The 15,713-nt window shown below is 42.6% G+C and overlaps 2 protein-coding genes across 7 annotated transcripts; both read left to right on the forward strand.

Moving 5' to 3' along the window:
• Positions 1–3,149: 3,149 nt before the first annotated feature.
• Positions 3,150–10,009, forward strand: LOC115204330 (monocarboxylate transporter 8). Of its 6 annotated transcripts, XM_029769818.1 has the most exons (7): positions 3,150–3,678; positions 3,971–4,115; positions 4,276–4,741; positions 4,992–5,138; positions 8,069–8,297; positions 9,328–9,582; positions 9,661–10,009. In XM_029769818.1, exons 1-7 carry the CDS (start codon positions 3,327–3,329, stop codon positions 9,891–9,893), a joined length of 1,827 nt encoding a protein of 608 aa, XP_029625678.1. In that variant the 5' UTR covers positions 3,150–3,326; the 3' UTR covers positions 9,894–10,009. The 6 variants fall into 6 exon arrangements, with proteins under 6 accessions (XP_029625678.1, XP_029625681.1, XP_029625677.1 ...); XM_029769821.1 differs by lacking the exon at positions 8,069–8,297; XM_029769817.1 differs by having other exon boundaries at positions 3,151–3,678; positions 9,328–10,009.
• Positions 10,010–12,318: 2,309 nt separating this feature from the next.
• On the forward strand, positions 12,319–13,728 carry LOC115202770 (uncharacterized). Its single transcript, XM_029766804.1, has 2 exons — positions 12,319–12,710; positions 12,818–13,728. Exons 1-2 carry the CDS (start codon positions 12,430–12,432, stop codon positions 13,296–13,298), a joined length of 762 nt encoding a protein of 253 aa, XP_029622664.1. The 5' UTR covers positions 12,319–12,429; the 3' UTR covers positions 13,299–13,728.
• The last annotated feature ends 1,985 nt before the right edge of the window (positions 13,729–15,713 follow it).

The following is a 15,713-nucleotide window of genomic DNA, read 5'->3' on the forward strand; positions in this document are numbered from 1 at the left end:
GGGCGGCAGGTAGCCTGCCGCCGGTTAGAGCGTTGGGCCAGTAACTGAAAGGTTGCTAGATCGAATCCCCGAGCTGACAAGGTAAAAATCTGTCATTCTGCCCCAGAACAAGGCAGTTGTTTTAAGATGGTCCTACTATGGATCATTTAGCTATTTGATTTGGTTTTAACATCCAGCAATTAGTAGGAGCTAGCCTGTCTCTCTCCAGTAAAAGCCTAATAGCTGAACCTTATTATAGCTTTTGAAGCCTATAGCTTTTCCTGACAGTTCGCGAGAAAAGGAATGGAGAAGGCATGCGTCCGTAGCCTAGCCTATAGCCTATTGTCCGTAGCCTAGGCTATAGCCTATTGTCCGTAGCCTAGGCTATAGCCTATTGTCCGTAGCCTAGGCTATAGCCTATTGTCCGTAGCCTAGGCTATAGCCTATTGTCCGTAGCCTAGGCTACAGCCTATTGTCCGTAGCCTAGCCTATAGCCTATTGTCCATAGCCTAGCCTATAGCCTATTGTCCGTGGCCTAGCCTATAGCCTATTGTCCGTGGCCTAGGCTATAGCCTATTGTCCGTGGCCTAGGCTATAGCCTATTGTCCGTGGCCTAGGCTATAGCCTATTGTCCGTGGCCTAGGCTATAGCCTATTGCCCGTAGCCTAGCCTATAACCTATTGCGCATGGGAACAGCTGGAAGAGAGGCGCCAGAGTTAAATATTATCTAGATATTAGGCCACTCATTAGCTAAATAGTAGGTCTATAAATATTTACCTGTCAAAGTGCAAGGAAAAAAAGTGAACATATTATGAAATGGCAGATCTGTGCGTTCCTCCAGGCTGCACTCTGCAGTCCCTGGGGGCTCGGCCATGCAAAGCTCCACTATTGATTAGTCCTACGTTTTTAGACAACATTATTCTAACTGTAGGCTTCCACAACACAGTGCAATGAGGAATGTATCATTGTTATCAATTTAGTAGGCCTACACAATTATTGGCCAGGGCTGTAAACTGCAATAATGTGAGCTAAAACATCCTGCTTGGAATGCTTCATGCTGAAATCACTGCCTTCGCTCCTTTCAAACTCACAGCCAGTTATTTCAGTTTCTGTCTTTTACATTCAGCAAGCAAGAGGAAGCTGGAATCTCTCCTAGATAGGCGGTAGGCTAGTAGTATAAAATGAAATGCTTGAAATACGATAAGTGTGCAACAAGCTATTGTAGGCCTAGTCTAGCTTTTCCTGGGACTCCAAGAGCTGAAGAGTAATTATTAGGACTAGTACTGCATTGAATAGCGTATATGGCTACCTAATGAATTTACACAGTGAATTTTTTTTTAATCAGATTATGAAATGACAGGCAGCCTAGGATAAACATATTGCTTGAAAAGGAGGAGAACAACTCATAGGCATACATATAGTCCAGTCATCCACATGGACTGTTGTCCTCCCCATTAGGTAGGACAACGACCCGATTTCATCCATTCACTTCTTCCGCTTTAAGGAACCATCTCCTTTCCACTCCAAAATTCAATTGAACTTTTCTAAACTCTCTTCAGTGTACAGAGACAGCAAATATATCCTTAAATTGTTGTGAAGATAACTTTTTTCACAAGCTGTGGTCCTTGTGTAATTGTGCAATGCCATGCTTGTTGTTGTTTAATGGTGCTATCAAGACAACTGGGAACTCTGGGGAAAAAAACAAGATCAAATCATGACGTCAGGGATGTTCAGGTTGGAAAGTCGGCGCTCTAGAAAGATGCCTGAGTTTCTGACTTGGAATTCCAAGTTGTACGACAATTCAAAACGATTTTTGCCAGTCGGTGGTCATTTTTTTCCTGAGTTCTCAGTTGTCTTGAACGCACAGAAGTCTGAGAGTTCTGAGTTCCCAGTTGTTTTGAATGCAACAATAAACCAAAAAAATGTCTACCACTGTAGTGCGTTAGTTCCCTACCTCATCACTACAAGCCAATTTGATTCGTCACATACTCTAAACACCCATGTTCTGGATAAGCCAAGCACAAAGAGGGACTAATTGAACAGTCAATGGAAAGGGGAAAGCGAAATGCCCATGCAGCCGGGCTCAGCGAGGGGAATGAGAGCGTGAAAGAGAGACCAAGGTCATGCATCAAAATTACACAGTCAAATTCAATTAGCAAATTTGATTCCAAATTACATGAACCGCCTTTGGGCTAAACCTTTTTTTGAATATTTGTTAGTGCTGAGCGATTAACCGAAATGTCGTTATGTTTTTTTTAAACAACTAATTAACCGACATCGGTTCAATTATTTGAATTCCATTTAAGTACATTTTTTTCTTCTTCTGTGAGCTCAATGTGCATTTATTCATTGCAGTTTCTCAACGGATAAAGCCCAAACTGTGTGATGTAGTAGGGAGTTGTAGTTTCCAACAGGTCAATATTCTATATAGTTTAGCGAAGAAAACATGGTAAATAACTAGATTGACCATAGTCCATTGTGCGCCTACTTGTCCAGAGACAGAGAGAAGAGAGAACTCGCAATCGAGAGGGATAGAGAAAAGTTGCTTCGCGAGGTATCTCTACCTGAAAGTACATGATCTAAGTGATTGATAGTTGGTATTCAGCAGTCATAAAAACCTTATTTACTTTGAAGAACTACTAAAATAGTGGTTTTGTCAGACAGCATAGGCAGCAGCTCTATAGAGATGAGATAATAACTTGGAATTAAATAATAAAGTCAGTAATATACACAACATCTGAAATATTTTATTAAAGTAAAGTAATGTGAATAAATGATAGTTAATAAGTAATAAGCCGTAATGGGCAGTCACCTCCACATGGGACTTGTATTAGGCCTAATTGTTTTATTCTGTGTTGTTACAGCATTCAACCCAGATAATGCCGTCTAATGTCTGAAAAATCTAGCGAAACTGCAGTCGAAAACCGTGATTCTTTTTTTTATAGTCGAACTGATGACGAAACGAACTCATAAAGCACTAATGGCTTAGCAGTAATTTGTATTGTTCTGTATTTTACTTGTTTTATATTGAATTGGATTTTTGTATTTTGTCTATGAAATTGTATATGCAGTGCTCCCTTGTGAATTAGACCCTGGTCTCGATGGTGACCCCCTGCTTAAATAAAGGTAAAATATGACCATGACCATGATGCTTCTTCATTGTGGTTAATGATTGAGCGTAACACTTGTTATCTTTACTCTTAGCTCACAGCCTCTGTGATGTACATGCAACAGCGTTGATTTGGTTCATTGGTTTGTGCTGGGAAGCTAAGACATCATGCAGGGATATTAACATAATGTTCATGGGAAAATTAGAGGCCTGATAATTGGAGACAGCATCTCAGAGGATGGAGAGCCAAAAAACACAGTCTGAGATACCTGATCCAGGCCTTGCACAGTCCTTAGGAACATATTTATCATATTACGAGCATGAAGAAATGAAAAGAGATGGCAGTCGTCCTGACTGTGAGACAGAGGAAAACAAGGACCCATCATCTCAGATTGTCTCATGTGCCCGTGCAGATTCAGCTCCCGACCTGGAGTGCTTCCCGGAGGGACGGTTCGTCTGGCTTGTTGTCCTGGCAGCCACCTGGTGCAATGGATCAATCTTTGGGATTCAGAAGTCTTTTGGAATCATACATATGATGCTTGTTAAAGCTCACAAGGACTCAAATAATGACGTTTCTCAGTTTGCAATAGGTGAGAGGAAAGTTTTGCTTGGGTACCTACAGTATTGTTCAGACAACTCTGAATAGTTGATCGATTTGAACTTTGATTTGTTTTATTTGTGCCCCTCCAAACATTGATTAAGCATGACGTCAGTGGGGCCGCTCCGCTATGCATAGATTATTGGCCATACACAAAAACACATGCACGCACACAATCCAGTTTATGCTTCTCCTACAAAATACCTAATTACTGTGTTATTGCTGTATTACTCTATAATTAAAATACTAGATGATCTTCACCCCCTTCTCCCTACTCTCCTCAGCCTGGGTTGGTGCTCTGGCCATGGGTATGGTCTTTCTCTGCTCCCCCCTGGTCAGTATTGTCACTGATCACTTGGGCTGCAGAGTGACGGCCATTTGTGGGGCCCTTGTGGCTTTCTTGGGACTTCTGACAAGTTCATTCACCGTGTAACTTAGGATGCTTCTTTCTAGCACCTTTTCTCCAATACATTACTGTACAAATGAAAACTGGTTAATCTGAAAATCCTAGTGATATATTTTAAATGTATTTTCATTTAATCAAGTGTTTTCATTATATTGCTGCTGTCACTGTGTATTTCTCTCCAAGGTCGTTAGGTTTGTGGTACTTCACCTATGGGGTTCTGTTTGGCTGTGGCTCCTCCTTTGTCTTCTTGCCTTCTCTGGTGACCCTGGGACACTACTTCCCTCAGCGCCTCGGCCTGGTCAACGGGGTGGTGATGGCAGGCAGCAGTGTTTTCTCCATAAGCCTGCCCGCCCTGCTGGAGGAGGTGGGGACACCTCTGGGCCTCAGCACCACCTTTCAGATCCTCAGTGCCCTCATGCTAATCCAGGCAGCCATGGCATTCTCCTTCCGCTCACGCCTTTACCACAGGGATTTGTCCACTAACACAGCCCAGGATTCATCTGCCAACCTGAGCAGTGGCTGGCAGCAGGGCCTGGCACAGACCAGGAGGTACTGCAACCTGGGAGTGTTTCACCTCCCTAGTTACAGGGTGTGGGCTTTTGGGGTGGCTACGGCTATGCTGGGCAACTTTGTGCCCTACATTTACCTGGTGAGTTAGCTGTGTAATTCTTTACATTTTTATCATTTAGGACGGGATTTAATCTGAGGCGTTTTGTAGAACACTTGACATTTAAAGGTCATTTCCGATTGATCTGACATATGCACATTTAACTTGAATGCAATCTCTACGAACTTGGAAACATTCCCTTTTTGAATTCCGGCCTTACCTTTTGTTAATATTGATTGTTCGACAATACCTGGCTAGTGATTCAGTGTATCCTATTGATGCCTCTTGTCAGATGAGTTTTGTGGAGGAGCAGTTTGTGGAGACGCCAGTGAAGGAGTGGGTCCTCCTGGTGTGTATCGGGGTGACCTCCTGTGTAGGACGCCTGCTGTTTGGCAGGGTGGGAGACCTGCTCCATGGGGCACGCAAGATCTATCTGCAGGTAAACCACATCCAACAGAACATACACTACATGACCAAAAACAAGTATGTCGACACCTGCTTGTCAAACATCTCATTCCAAGGTCATGGGCATTAATATGGAGTTGGTCCCCCATTCGCTGCTATAAGAGCTTCCACTCTTCTGGGAAGGCATTCCTCTAGATGTTGGAACATTGCTGCTGGGACTTAATTCCATTCAGCAACAAGAGCATTAGTGAGATCGGGCACTGATGTTGGGTAATTAAGCCTGGCTCGCAGTCGGCGTTCCAATTCATCCCAAAACCCAGATTCGTCGATCGCACTGCCAGATGGTGAAGCGTGATTCATCACTCCAGACAACGCGTTTCCACTTTCCTTCACGCCCCAAACAAAACAGTCCACTTGGCTTGACTCTTATTCTGAATAGCCGTACTTCTTCATTTCTCAAAGGAAAAACATCAACCAATTTCTAAAGACTGCTGACATCTAGTGGAAGCCATAGGAACTGCAACCAGGTCCCTCATAAATCTAGTTTACCATAGAAAACCAATTGAAAACACAGTGAACTCAACAAAAAAGTCCTGGATGGTTTGTCCTCGGAGTTTTGCCTGCCAAATAAGTTCTGTTATACTCACAGACATAATTTTAACAGTTTTAGAAACTTGAGAGTGTTTTCTATCCAAATCTACCAATTATATGCATATCCTAGCTTCTGGGCCTGAGTAGCAGGCAGTTTACTTTGGGCACGCTTTTCATCCGGACGTCAAAATACCGCCCCCTATCCCAAAGAAGTTAACCACTTACCTACCTCTATTCTGTACCTAACAGAGTATATTATTATCAACACATTACGGACGGAAAGACAGAACTACTTCTCACCCCTCCACTCTCTCCCTGAGTCCATGCCCCAGACAGACAGACAGACAGACAGACAGACAGACAGACAGACAGACAGACAGACAGACAGACAGACAGACAGACAGACAGACAGACAGACAGAACTACTACTCACCCCTCCACTCTCTCCCTGAATCCAGTAGTCTACAGCGTTCCACCCTCAATTTTTTAATGAGGTTTCACATGTGTTTGGTTAGTTCCCAATGTGTCACACCTGCTCCCGCTCCCTGGTGCTCGAAGGCGCCAGGCTCCCCAGCATTGCATAGTCCTGCACCATCATTACGCACACCAGCCTTCCCCCGCCACGCGCATCAGTGATTATTGGACTCACCTGAACTCAATCACCTCTGTCATTACCTTCCCTATAACTGTCTGTTTCCCCGATCTGTTCCCTGCTTAAGCATTAATTGTCGTTTGTCGTTTTGTAGCCGTGTGCTGACGCTGTTCTTGTCATTGTCTGTTCCTGATTAAATGTTGACTCCACGTACCTGCTTCTCATCTCCGGCGTATGTCCTGACACATTGTTCTTCTTAGTGACAAAACAGCAAACATTAGGAGTGTTCACTTATCAAACCCACATATACAGTTGAAGTCGGAAGTTTACATACACCTTAGCCAAATACATTTAAACTCAGTTTTTCACAATTCCTGATATTTAATCCTAGTAAAAATTCCCTGTCTTTGGTCAGTTAGGATCACTTTGTTTTAAGAATGTGAAATGTCAGAATAATAGTAGAGACAATGATTTATTTCAGCTTTTATTTCTTTCATCACATTCCCAGTTGGTCAGAAGTTTACATACTCTCAATTAGTATTTGGTAGTACTGCCTTTAAATTGTTTAAAGGCTTTTTCTTTTTCAGACCTGGACTTAGATTTTTTACGCCACTCAGCACCTATTTGTGTTTATCATTTTTGCTCTTATTTTTCAAAAACATAGGACATGTGTCAAACACAAGGCTCGGGACACATTTCTATCAGCGGGGCAATGATTTGGGCCCACTTCCGTACCGCCATGATGCGCTGCACTATAAGTCACAGCAAGCACTGCCAACTTGCTGCAAGCTACAGTGCATTGCCACACACACACCCCTCCTCCCAGAACCACACACACACGCACCCATACACTCACACACCCACACACAAGCAAGCCAATGTGCTTCTACCAAACCAAAAGTTTAAACATGTTGTAGGTTAAATGTCCATGCCAAGTTTCGGTTCCAACGGGTCATTGCTGTTGCTTACAGAAAATGTAATCTTGATTGTCAAAAAGTTATAAGATAAAGGATTCATGCACTGGTATAAACTACTACTAAAGGACAATAGGACACAAAGCAAGTATAAATGAATCAACAGTTGAGTCTTCTACTTTATGAAATTACAGCTTGGTGAATTCAACTTCAATTGCGCTGCATTCGTTTCTCCCGTTTACAGCGTGCAGGGAAAGTGTACAGACACATGCCACAGTCTCAGCTAGGCTACTCAAATGGTGTAGGCTTCGGTTTTTAAAGCTTGACAATGAATAACCAAACAACTAAACCTGCAACAAAACACCATGCAAAGGACTTAACATATAGCCTAGGCTGGCTACTCAACTACAAGCCTTTTTGAGTGCTCCTTATATTGTTTTAACATGTTAAAATTCTATATAGATTAATATTCTTATTTTTCGACAGTGTGTGGGTCTTTCATTAAAATGCTGTATACAGCAGCCTGTACACAGCATAAGTAGACATTATAAAGCACCATATTTTTTCAAATTAAACAATGGCCAGTTGTATGCACTTTCTTTTGTAAAAACAAACATAACAGGTTATGTCTGGCCCGCGAATTCCTTGTGTTTTTTCAATATGGCCTGTGCGCTGATTGAGTTTGACACTCCTTGACATAGGAAGTACCGTGACTAGATAAGAGAGAAACACAGTCCTCCCCTGGATGGCATAGTGACTGTACACTCTAGTAGTCTGAGGTTGTGCTTAGAACTAAATGTTGAACAGGATTAGAATGAAACAGTGGTGGACAAACTTCTCTAACCCGTCCTTGTCATCATCCTCCAGGCAGGCTCCTTCATGGTGCTTGGCTTGGCGTCTATGCTGGTCCCTCTGTGTGTCAGGTTTGAGGGGCTGGTTGCAGTGTGTCTACTGCTGGGGCTGTGTGATGGCTGCGTCATCACCCTCATGGCCCCTGTGACATTTGAACTGGTGGGCCCCCAGAGAGCCTCCCAGGCCATCGGCTACCTGATGGGCCTCATGGCCCTCCCCATGACCGCCGGACCCCCCCTCGCAGGTCTCACCTCCTTTCGGACAGTAATTCAAATGGCCACTAACCCACTGTGTCATTGTCTCAGATACAAATTATTACTGTTTTGATGCAAAATGTCTGTGTTATCCTGTATTCCTTACATATCAATTGGATATTTTTTATTTTTTTTAAATTTATTTCACCTTTATTTAACCAGGTAGGCAAGTTGAGAACAAGTTCTCATTTACAACTGTGACCTGGCAAAGATAAAGCAAAGCAGTTTGACACATATAACAGTTACACATGGAGTAAAACAAACATACAGTCAATAATACAGTAGAAAAATAAGTCTATATACAATGTGAGCAAATGAGGTGAGATAAGGGAGGTAAAGGCAATAAATAGGCCATGGTGGTGAAGTAAATACAATATAGCAAGTAAAACACTGGAATGGTAGATTTGACAGTAGATGAGTGTGCAAAGTAGAAATAATGGGGTGCAAAGGAGCAAAATAAATAAATAAATAAATACAGTAGGGGAAGAGGTAGTTGGGCAATTTATAGATGGGCTATGTACAGGTGCAGTGATCTGTGAGTTGCTCTGACAGCTGGAAAATATATATATATAGCTGATATACACTGAACAAAAATATAAACAAAACATGTAAAGTGCTGGTCCCATGTTTCATGAGCTGATGAGTATTTCTGTCTGTAATAAAGCCCTTTTGTGGGGAAAAACGAATTCTGATTGGCTGGACCTGGCTCCCCAGTGTCGGCTTGCCAAGTGGATGGGCCTCTGCACTCCCGGCTCACCCATGGCTGCATACCTGCCCAGTCATGTGAAATCCATAGATTAGGGCCTAATTTATTTATTTCAAATCGACTGTAACTCAGTAAAATCTTTGAAATTGTTGCATGTTGCGTTTATATTTTTGTTCAGTATATATTAGTATCATCAGTACTGTATGCACATGAGCCTTATTGTAAATTGTTAAATGTTTCTGACTGTGTGAATCACCTTGAAGTGCTCCTCAATGATGCCTCTCTGTGTGATACTGAGTTGTGTGTCTTCGCAGGGCTACTCCATGACCACTTTGGAGATTACCACATGGCCTTCTACCTGGCTGGGGTTCCTCCCATGGTCGGAGGTGTCCTGCTCTTCTTTGTCCCGAATGTTCATCAACGCCTATTGGAGGGTCAGCAAGAAACCCTCCCAAGACCCAGCCCTGACCTCCAGCTATCCCCTCCTGGCTCTCACCACCAGTCCCCTCCCACCCCTGGTCACCGGCTCCCCCCAACCAGCCCTGACCACCAGTCCCCTCCCATCCCTGGTCACCAGCTGCCCCCAACCAGCCCTGACCTCCAGCTATCCCCTCCTGGCTCTGACCACCAGTCCCCTCCCATCCCTGGTCACCAGCTGCCCCCAACCAGCCCTGACCTCCAGCTATCCCCTCCTGGCTCTGACCACCAGTCCCCTCCCATCCCTGGTCACCAGCTCCCCCCAACCAGCCCTGACCACCAGTCCCCTCCCATCCCTGGTCACCAGCTCCCCCCAACCAGCCCTGACCAACAGTCCCCTCCCATCCCTGGTCATCACCATCGCTGCCACGACTCAAGAATGTTGCCAACAGTAACCAAGTGAGAGGCCACTGCGGTGAAGACACTGTGACAAGTCAGAGATCCCATAAGATGTATAATGAGTGAAGTCTTGTTCCATGATATTCCAAAGGACGTTTGTTATAAACATCTTTAAACCAAGTGATTGAATTCTGAATAAGCTTTGTACTCTATGACCTATTTGCGTATATGATTTTCTAACATTGTTGGCTTAGGGCAGGGGCAGTCACTAATATTTCTGAGGTAGCCACTTCTGTGAAACAACGTCACTGAGTGAGCCGTCATACCCGTAGGGAGTTGGGGTGTTCACAAAGTCAAATTGATTCATACATGATATCAAATGGATTCACACATGATATTTTAGATACTATTAACATGGACCATCAAGCTATTTTGTTATATATCTTATATATCAGAAACAAATGTGTAAAAATAATTTTAGGAATCTATTAAATATGGCCTTTTGCCATTATCTCAATAAAGGTTATAACACAAAGTTACTATATGTTAAATCAGGTAATGCCAAATTTCAGTCTGAAGGAAGTATATTCTTTGGACTGATTGAAATACATCAGTGTGGTCCTCTTGTAGTTCAGTTGATAGAGCATACGTGCTTGCAATACCAGGATAGTGGGTTAAATTCCCAGGTTCATGAGTGTTAGCTTTCAGTAATTGGTGTCACAACTGCTCCTGCTACGCCCTCTGGTGTACATCCGGTGTCTTCCTGACCTGCAGTTACACTCTCTTTCTCTCCCGCTGTGTGATTGTGTGGTTGGAGACAGGTGTGCTGGAGTCAGAGCAGATCCCAACCAGCTGCAACTCATTCCATAATCAAGACCTCTACAAATACTCAGTCCTGCCACTTCCACTCTGCCAGATTGTAATCTCTGTTTAGTCAGTTCATGAGTCTAGCCATTTATGATTATTCAAGATCCTGTTACTCTGCTGTGCCTGTTTCCCTGCCTGACACCGTTTATCCTCTCATTGCAGTCACTGCTCTGGCTCCTGTCTCCTGTTCCACATCTCACCAACCAACTATCTAGCTCTGGATTTTACTCACCACCACTACCTTGAATTCCCCTTAGGACCTGTTTACCCTGTTCTACTTAGATAACTCTGACTTCCGTCTCCACATCTGGTTTTTCTGCAACTCATCCGAGCTTCACCGGATCTGCACTCCATGTCTTTCTGTGTAACAATAAATATTTTGGTTAATTCATCCCTGTTTCCTCATCTGAGTCTGCTCTTGGGTTCCCCCGTGTCCCTCCGCTTAACAATTGGTTCTCCAACCGTTCAAAAGCTAGAGCCAAATTCAAAGGAATATTTTTTTCTAGATGTGCTATATATACACTACCGTTCAAACATTTGGGGTCACTTAGAAATGTCCTTGTTTTTGAAAGAAAAGCTACTTTTTTTTGGTCCATTAAAATAACACCAAATTTAAATTCAGCAACCAACATTCCTGTGTTCCAATGGCACGTTGTGTTAGCTAATCCAAGTTTATAATTTTAAAAGGCTAATTGATTTTGCATTTCTGTTAGCACAGCTGAAAGCTGTTCTGATTAAAGAAGCAATAAAACTGGTCTTTAGACCAGTTGCGTATCTGGAGCGTCAGCATTTGGGGGTTCGATTACAGGCTCAAAATGGTCAGAAACAATTAACTTTCTTCTGAAACTCGTCAGTCTATTCTTGTTCTGAGAAATGAAGGCTATGCCATGTGAGAAATTGCCAAGAAACTGAAGATCTCGTACAACACAGAACAGTGTAAACTGTCTCTAACCAGAATAGAAAGAGGAGTGGGAGGCCCCAGTGCACAACTGAGCAAGAGGACAAGTACATTAGTGTCTAGTTTTAGAAACAGACATCTCACAAGTTCTCAACCGGCAGCTTCATTAAATAGTACCCGCAAAACAGCAGTCTCAACATCAAAAGTGAAGAAGCGACTCCGGGATGCTGGCCTTCTAGATATTCCATAAAAAATCTGCCGTTTCCAGCTACAATACTCATTTACAACATGTCTACACTGTATTTCTGATAAATTTTATGCTATTTTAATGGGCAAAAAATGTGCTTTTCTTTCAAAAACAAGGACATTTCTAAGTGACCCCAAACTTTTGAACGGTAATGTATAGGCTTAGTATTTTCATTTATTTAGATCCAGCACATAAACACCCAACGTTTCGATAGGTATTTTTCAAGGATGTGCTGTGCACTGTGTACTTAGATATCCTGCATGTCCTTTTCCCTGTGGATATATCTGTCCAGAATAGCACAGATTCATATGGGTAGATACTGTATGTTTCAATGATTCTATTGTTATGGTGTCTGCACTGGAAGATAAACGTAATTGTGACATCATAACAGTAAACACATTCCATGAGGGAGGTAGTCTCTCATCCTGTTCTTATTTGCTGTCAGTGTGTTTCTTTGGTTTTGAAATGCTGATGGATAGTTATTAAACAATAGAGGGAGAAAGATACAGGCTATATGAGGGCATGTGTGATCAGATCAAACGTAGCGGCATGGATCTGTTTAAGTGGTCATTATCCCTTCACTAACACATGGATGTGACTGAAGAACAGACAATAGTGGACCAACAAACATCTGGACCTCTGTTAGACTCGCATACGCCACGCATACTGGCACTATTCCAGGAGGCACCCTGTCCTCAAGACACCTCAGGCATGAGTACCAGTGGGAACAGGTATGCAACAGCGTCCAAATGGTTTGCTTCAGACATCTTCATCATCTTTGTGGTGGTTCTGTTACTCGTCCTCCTGGTGCTGGGAGCAGTGTGCTGCTGGTTCGTCAGACGCAATAGAACCCAGAGGGCTACAGCAATGTAAGAGGATCAAAGTCTGGTCCCATAGGGTCACAATGATATTTTTTCAACATCGACCATATGTGAGCATGCATATAGGTTAACAAAGTCTGTCTGACGTTTTGCAGGAAATTGACTGAAATAGAGATAATCTCAGCAGGTGATGGACTAGAGAAAGAAACCCAGGCCAAATTCACTCTGAAGATCAGGACTGATCAGAGTCATGCCACTCAGCTGGTGGAGATGCTTGTGGGGCGTGTCCGTCGCTTGGAGGGTGCTGGCCCAAATACCCCACTGCCACCCCCTACTTCAGTCACATTACCCACTGTGGTGTCACCCACTGATAGGATGACATCCCCTGCACCACTTCCTGTACTCACTGAGAATATGCCCGACAACCAACGTTTGTCCCAGCCCACACTCCAGACAACTGTGCCCATGCCTAAGACAACAAGTCCCCTTCCATACTACCTTAATGCTCCCAACAGACCACTGCCCTCTGAGTTTTGTGTCGCCGATGAGGGGGGGAAGGATGAAAATGAAGATGAATCTGAATATGAATATGAGGATGAGGATGATGCTTCTGAGTACTCCAGCATCACCGATTAACCTGATTCATCTTGAGAGGGCAGTCTCAGACCCAAATAAAACTAAAAACCATAATCCATTATAAATTAAAGTAAAATAAAGAACTAAACTTCAAATGAATCTGAGGAATGGGGTGATACGTTGACTCTTTTGGATATTGTAATATTATTAGGAAGATGGATGTAGGCTCCTTGTAGCTTAGCTAATTGAAGTTGAAGTTTTAATAGAATGCAAGCCATAGCCTACCATACCTTAAGCACCTTGAAGAAAAAATAAAATATATATACAGTATACTGTAGATGGCACAATCGTTTCCTATTAGATTGGCTGTGGGACAGGTGCTTCCTGATCACCAGAGAAATCTGAGAGCTCCACAGCTCCGTTCAACCGTCCTCCCTGTCATGCAGTCGGTGTCCCCTGTCACCAAAGCCACATTCATACCTCTGTTTCTCTTTGCCATCCTGCTCATCCTATACGTCATGCTCTGGTATATATGCAGAGACGTCAACAATGACTACATCTAAACAAATGAAGCTCACTTATGGAAATGACTGAATTCCCAAGGTAAGAGAAGGGCATTGACCGAACTGCTATCTTTCAAGCGGTGCTTGTTTATTACGCATCACAGAAATGGCATCTGTTGGACAGTGCCATTTCGTCAAATTCCTTTTAATGTCTTTGATTTTCATCCAACAAAGAAATAAATCATCCAAATGATGCTACCAGACTTTTTCCATTGTGTGCTTAGCTTAGGCAGCTTAGGCTATGTTGCATCTACCAAATGCCATTGTGCTGTAGCCTGCTACCTATCAGATCAATTTGGTAAGTCAATCGTTTGACAGTTCCATATTAAGTTCAATATTTTTTATTAAATAATCTCTCTTTTGTTCAGTAATTTTGAAGGTGAACCATTCAGAAGGTCAAAAGAGGACAGCAATAAAAGGCTGAATGGGTTTATCCATAAAGATGTACATTCCTGTATCAAAATATTGCCGCTTTGTTGTATTTCATCCCACTCTGTAAAATGCAGATAAGAAACATACAGTATATAACATTGGTTACTTGAGGAACCCCTTTGAAAAGGGTCTTTGAGGAACCCCTGTGTAAAGGTTTAAACCGGAACCTTTTTGTGATGGGAGGGTTACATTTTTAACCTTTTTAATAATATATTGTAGAGGTGGCAGCCTATCAGATTGGAGGCATGGCTTATTGGAGCCCTGGCATTCAAATTGTTATTTTTGGTTATACATTGGCGTAAATGTTAAGTTTGTACAGACACTATTTAATAATAAGGACCTTTAAAGAGCACAGACAGCCTCTTGTCATTCAAGTTTGTACACTGAAGATGAACATTTCCCTTGAATACCTATGCATATGACATATTCTAATATAATATAAATAATATTAACATTGCTGATTACATACAGAGGTTATTCGGGATTTTCATAGGCTCTTGAGGAACTCATACACCTCTGTTGGCTTCATTGAAGCTACAAAACTCTCAATGTTCAACCTTAACATGTGATGACAATACAACAGAACAGGAATAACATTTACTCTAACGAGTGGCCCAAAAAATACATATTTCAAAGCCACGCCACTACTAAGCCACGCCTCCACTCCAGGGTTTCTCCAGGAACCCGTTATTACATCGAACCATTAAAGGTTCCTCCAAGAACCCCTCAACTAACCGAGAACCCCTCAACATTGACTAGCAATGTTTCCTTGAGGATATCCAGGGTTCCTCGAGTCACCACTAATTCTAAGAGTGTAGTCATCGTGTTCTGTCCCCCTACAGATGCAGATCTATGGACAGGTGAGGAGGACCCCAGGCCTACAGACAGACCCATGGCATAAAAGAGCCTTGTTCAACCATTACCAGTTACACTTTTGGGCCCTGTGCCGAGGATTCGACAGACTTTACCGGTCAAACTGCGACGTGCTCGGACAGTGTGGTAAAATATGCTTGGAGGTCACATATAAGAGGAAGATGGCAGACAGCTGATTCACTGCCAAGTGTAAACAACCAGGGAAGAGGATGATGTCATAATCTGTCCACCAGCAGTAGGGCTCAGATTGGCTTTAAATTATAACCTGAATATACTGTTATCAATACTCTGCTGTTTACTACATGTGTGATATTTACTTCGTGACGGTGATATTGGGATTAGGAAATTGTAAAATGTTGAGTTTAATGTTATTGTAGGTTTTATTTGGCAAGTTATGCAGTCATTTAAGTATTGAAGCTGGACATGTGGTCAAGGTGTTACATATTTATCAGGACTTATTAATATGCGTATACAGTATATAATATATTCCCAGAGCAGATGTCAGTATGTATTAAATATTTTACTGAGGACTCTGCACAGATGAGTCATTTACACTGCAGCTTTAACCTCTTGTTGAACACCTATTGGTCTGTACAGTTCTTGAATC

Source organism: Salmo trutta, chromosome 12 (genome assembly GCF_901001165.1).
Source record: "Salmo trutta chromosome 12, fSalTru1.1, whole genome shotgun sequence".
Classification (NCBI taxonomy): Eukaryota; Metazoa; Chordata; class Actinopteri; order Salmoniformes; family Salmonidae; genus Salmo; species Salmo trutta.

Bases quoted from the DNA above. Each gene is read 5' to 3' on its own strand.
- LOC115202770 (XM_029766804.1), top strand. From the start codon at position 12,430: ATGGATGTGACTGAAGAACAGACAATAGTGGACCAACAAACATCTGGA. The intron at 12,711-12,817 runs GTAAGAGGATCA...GACGTTTTGCAG, and splicing joins ACCCAGAGGGCTACAGCAAT to GAAATTGACTGAAATAGAGA.
- LOC115204330 (XM_029769817.1), top strand. From the start codon at position 3,327: ATGGAGAGCCAAAAAACACAGTCTGAGATACCTGATCCAGGCCTTGCA. The intron at 4,116-4,275 runs GTAACTTAGGAT...TTTCTCTCCAAG, and splicing joins CTGACAAGTTCATTCACCGT to GTCGTTAGGTTTGTGGTACT. The intron at 5,139-8,068 runs GTAAACCACATC...ATCATCCTCCAG, and splicing joins CACGCAAGATCTATCTGCAG to GCAGGCTCCTTCATGGTGCT.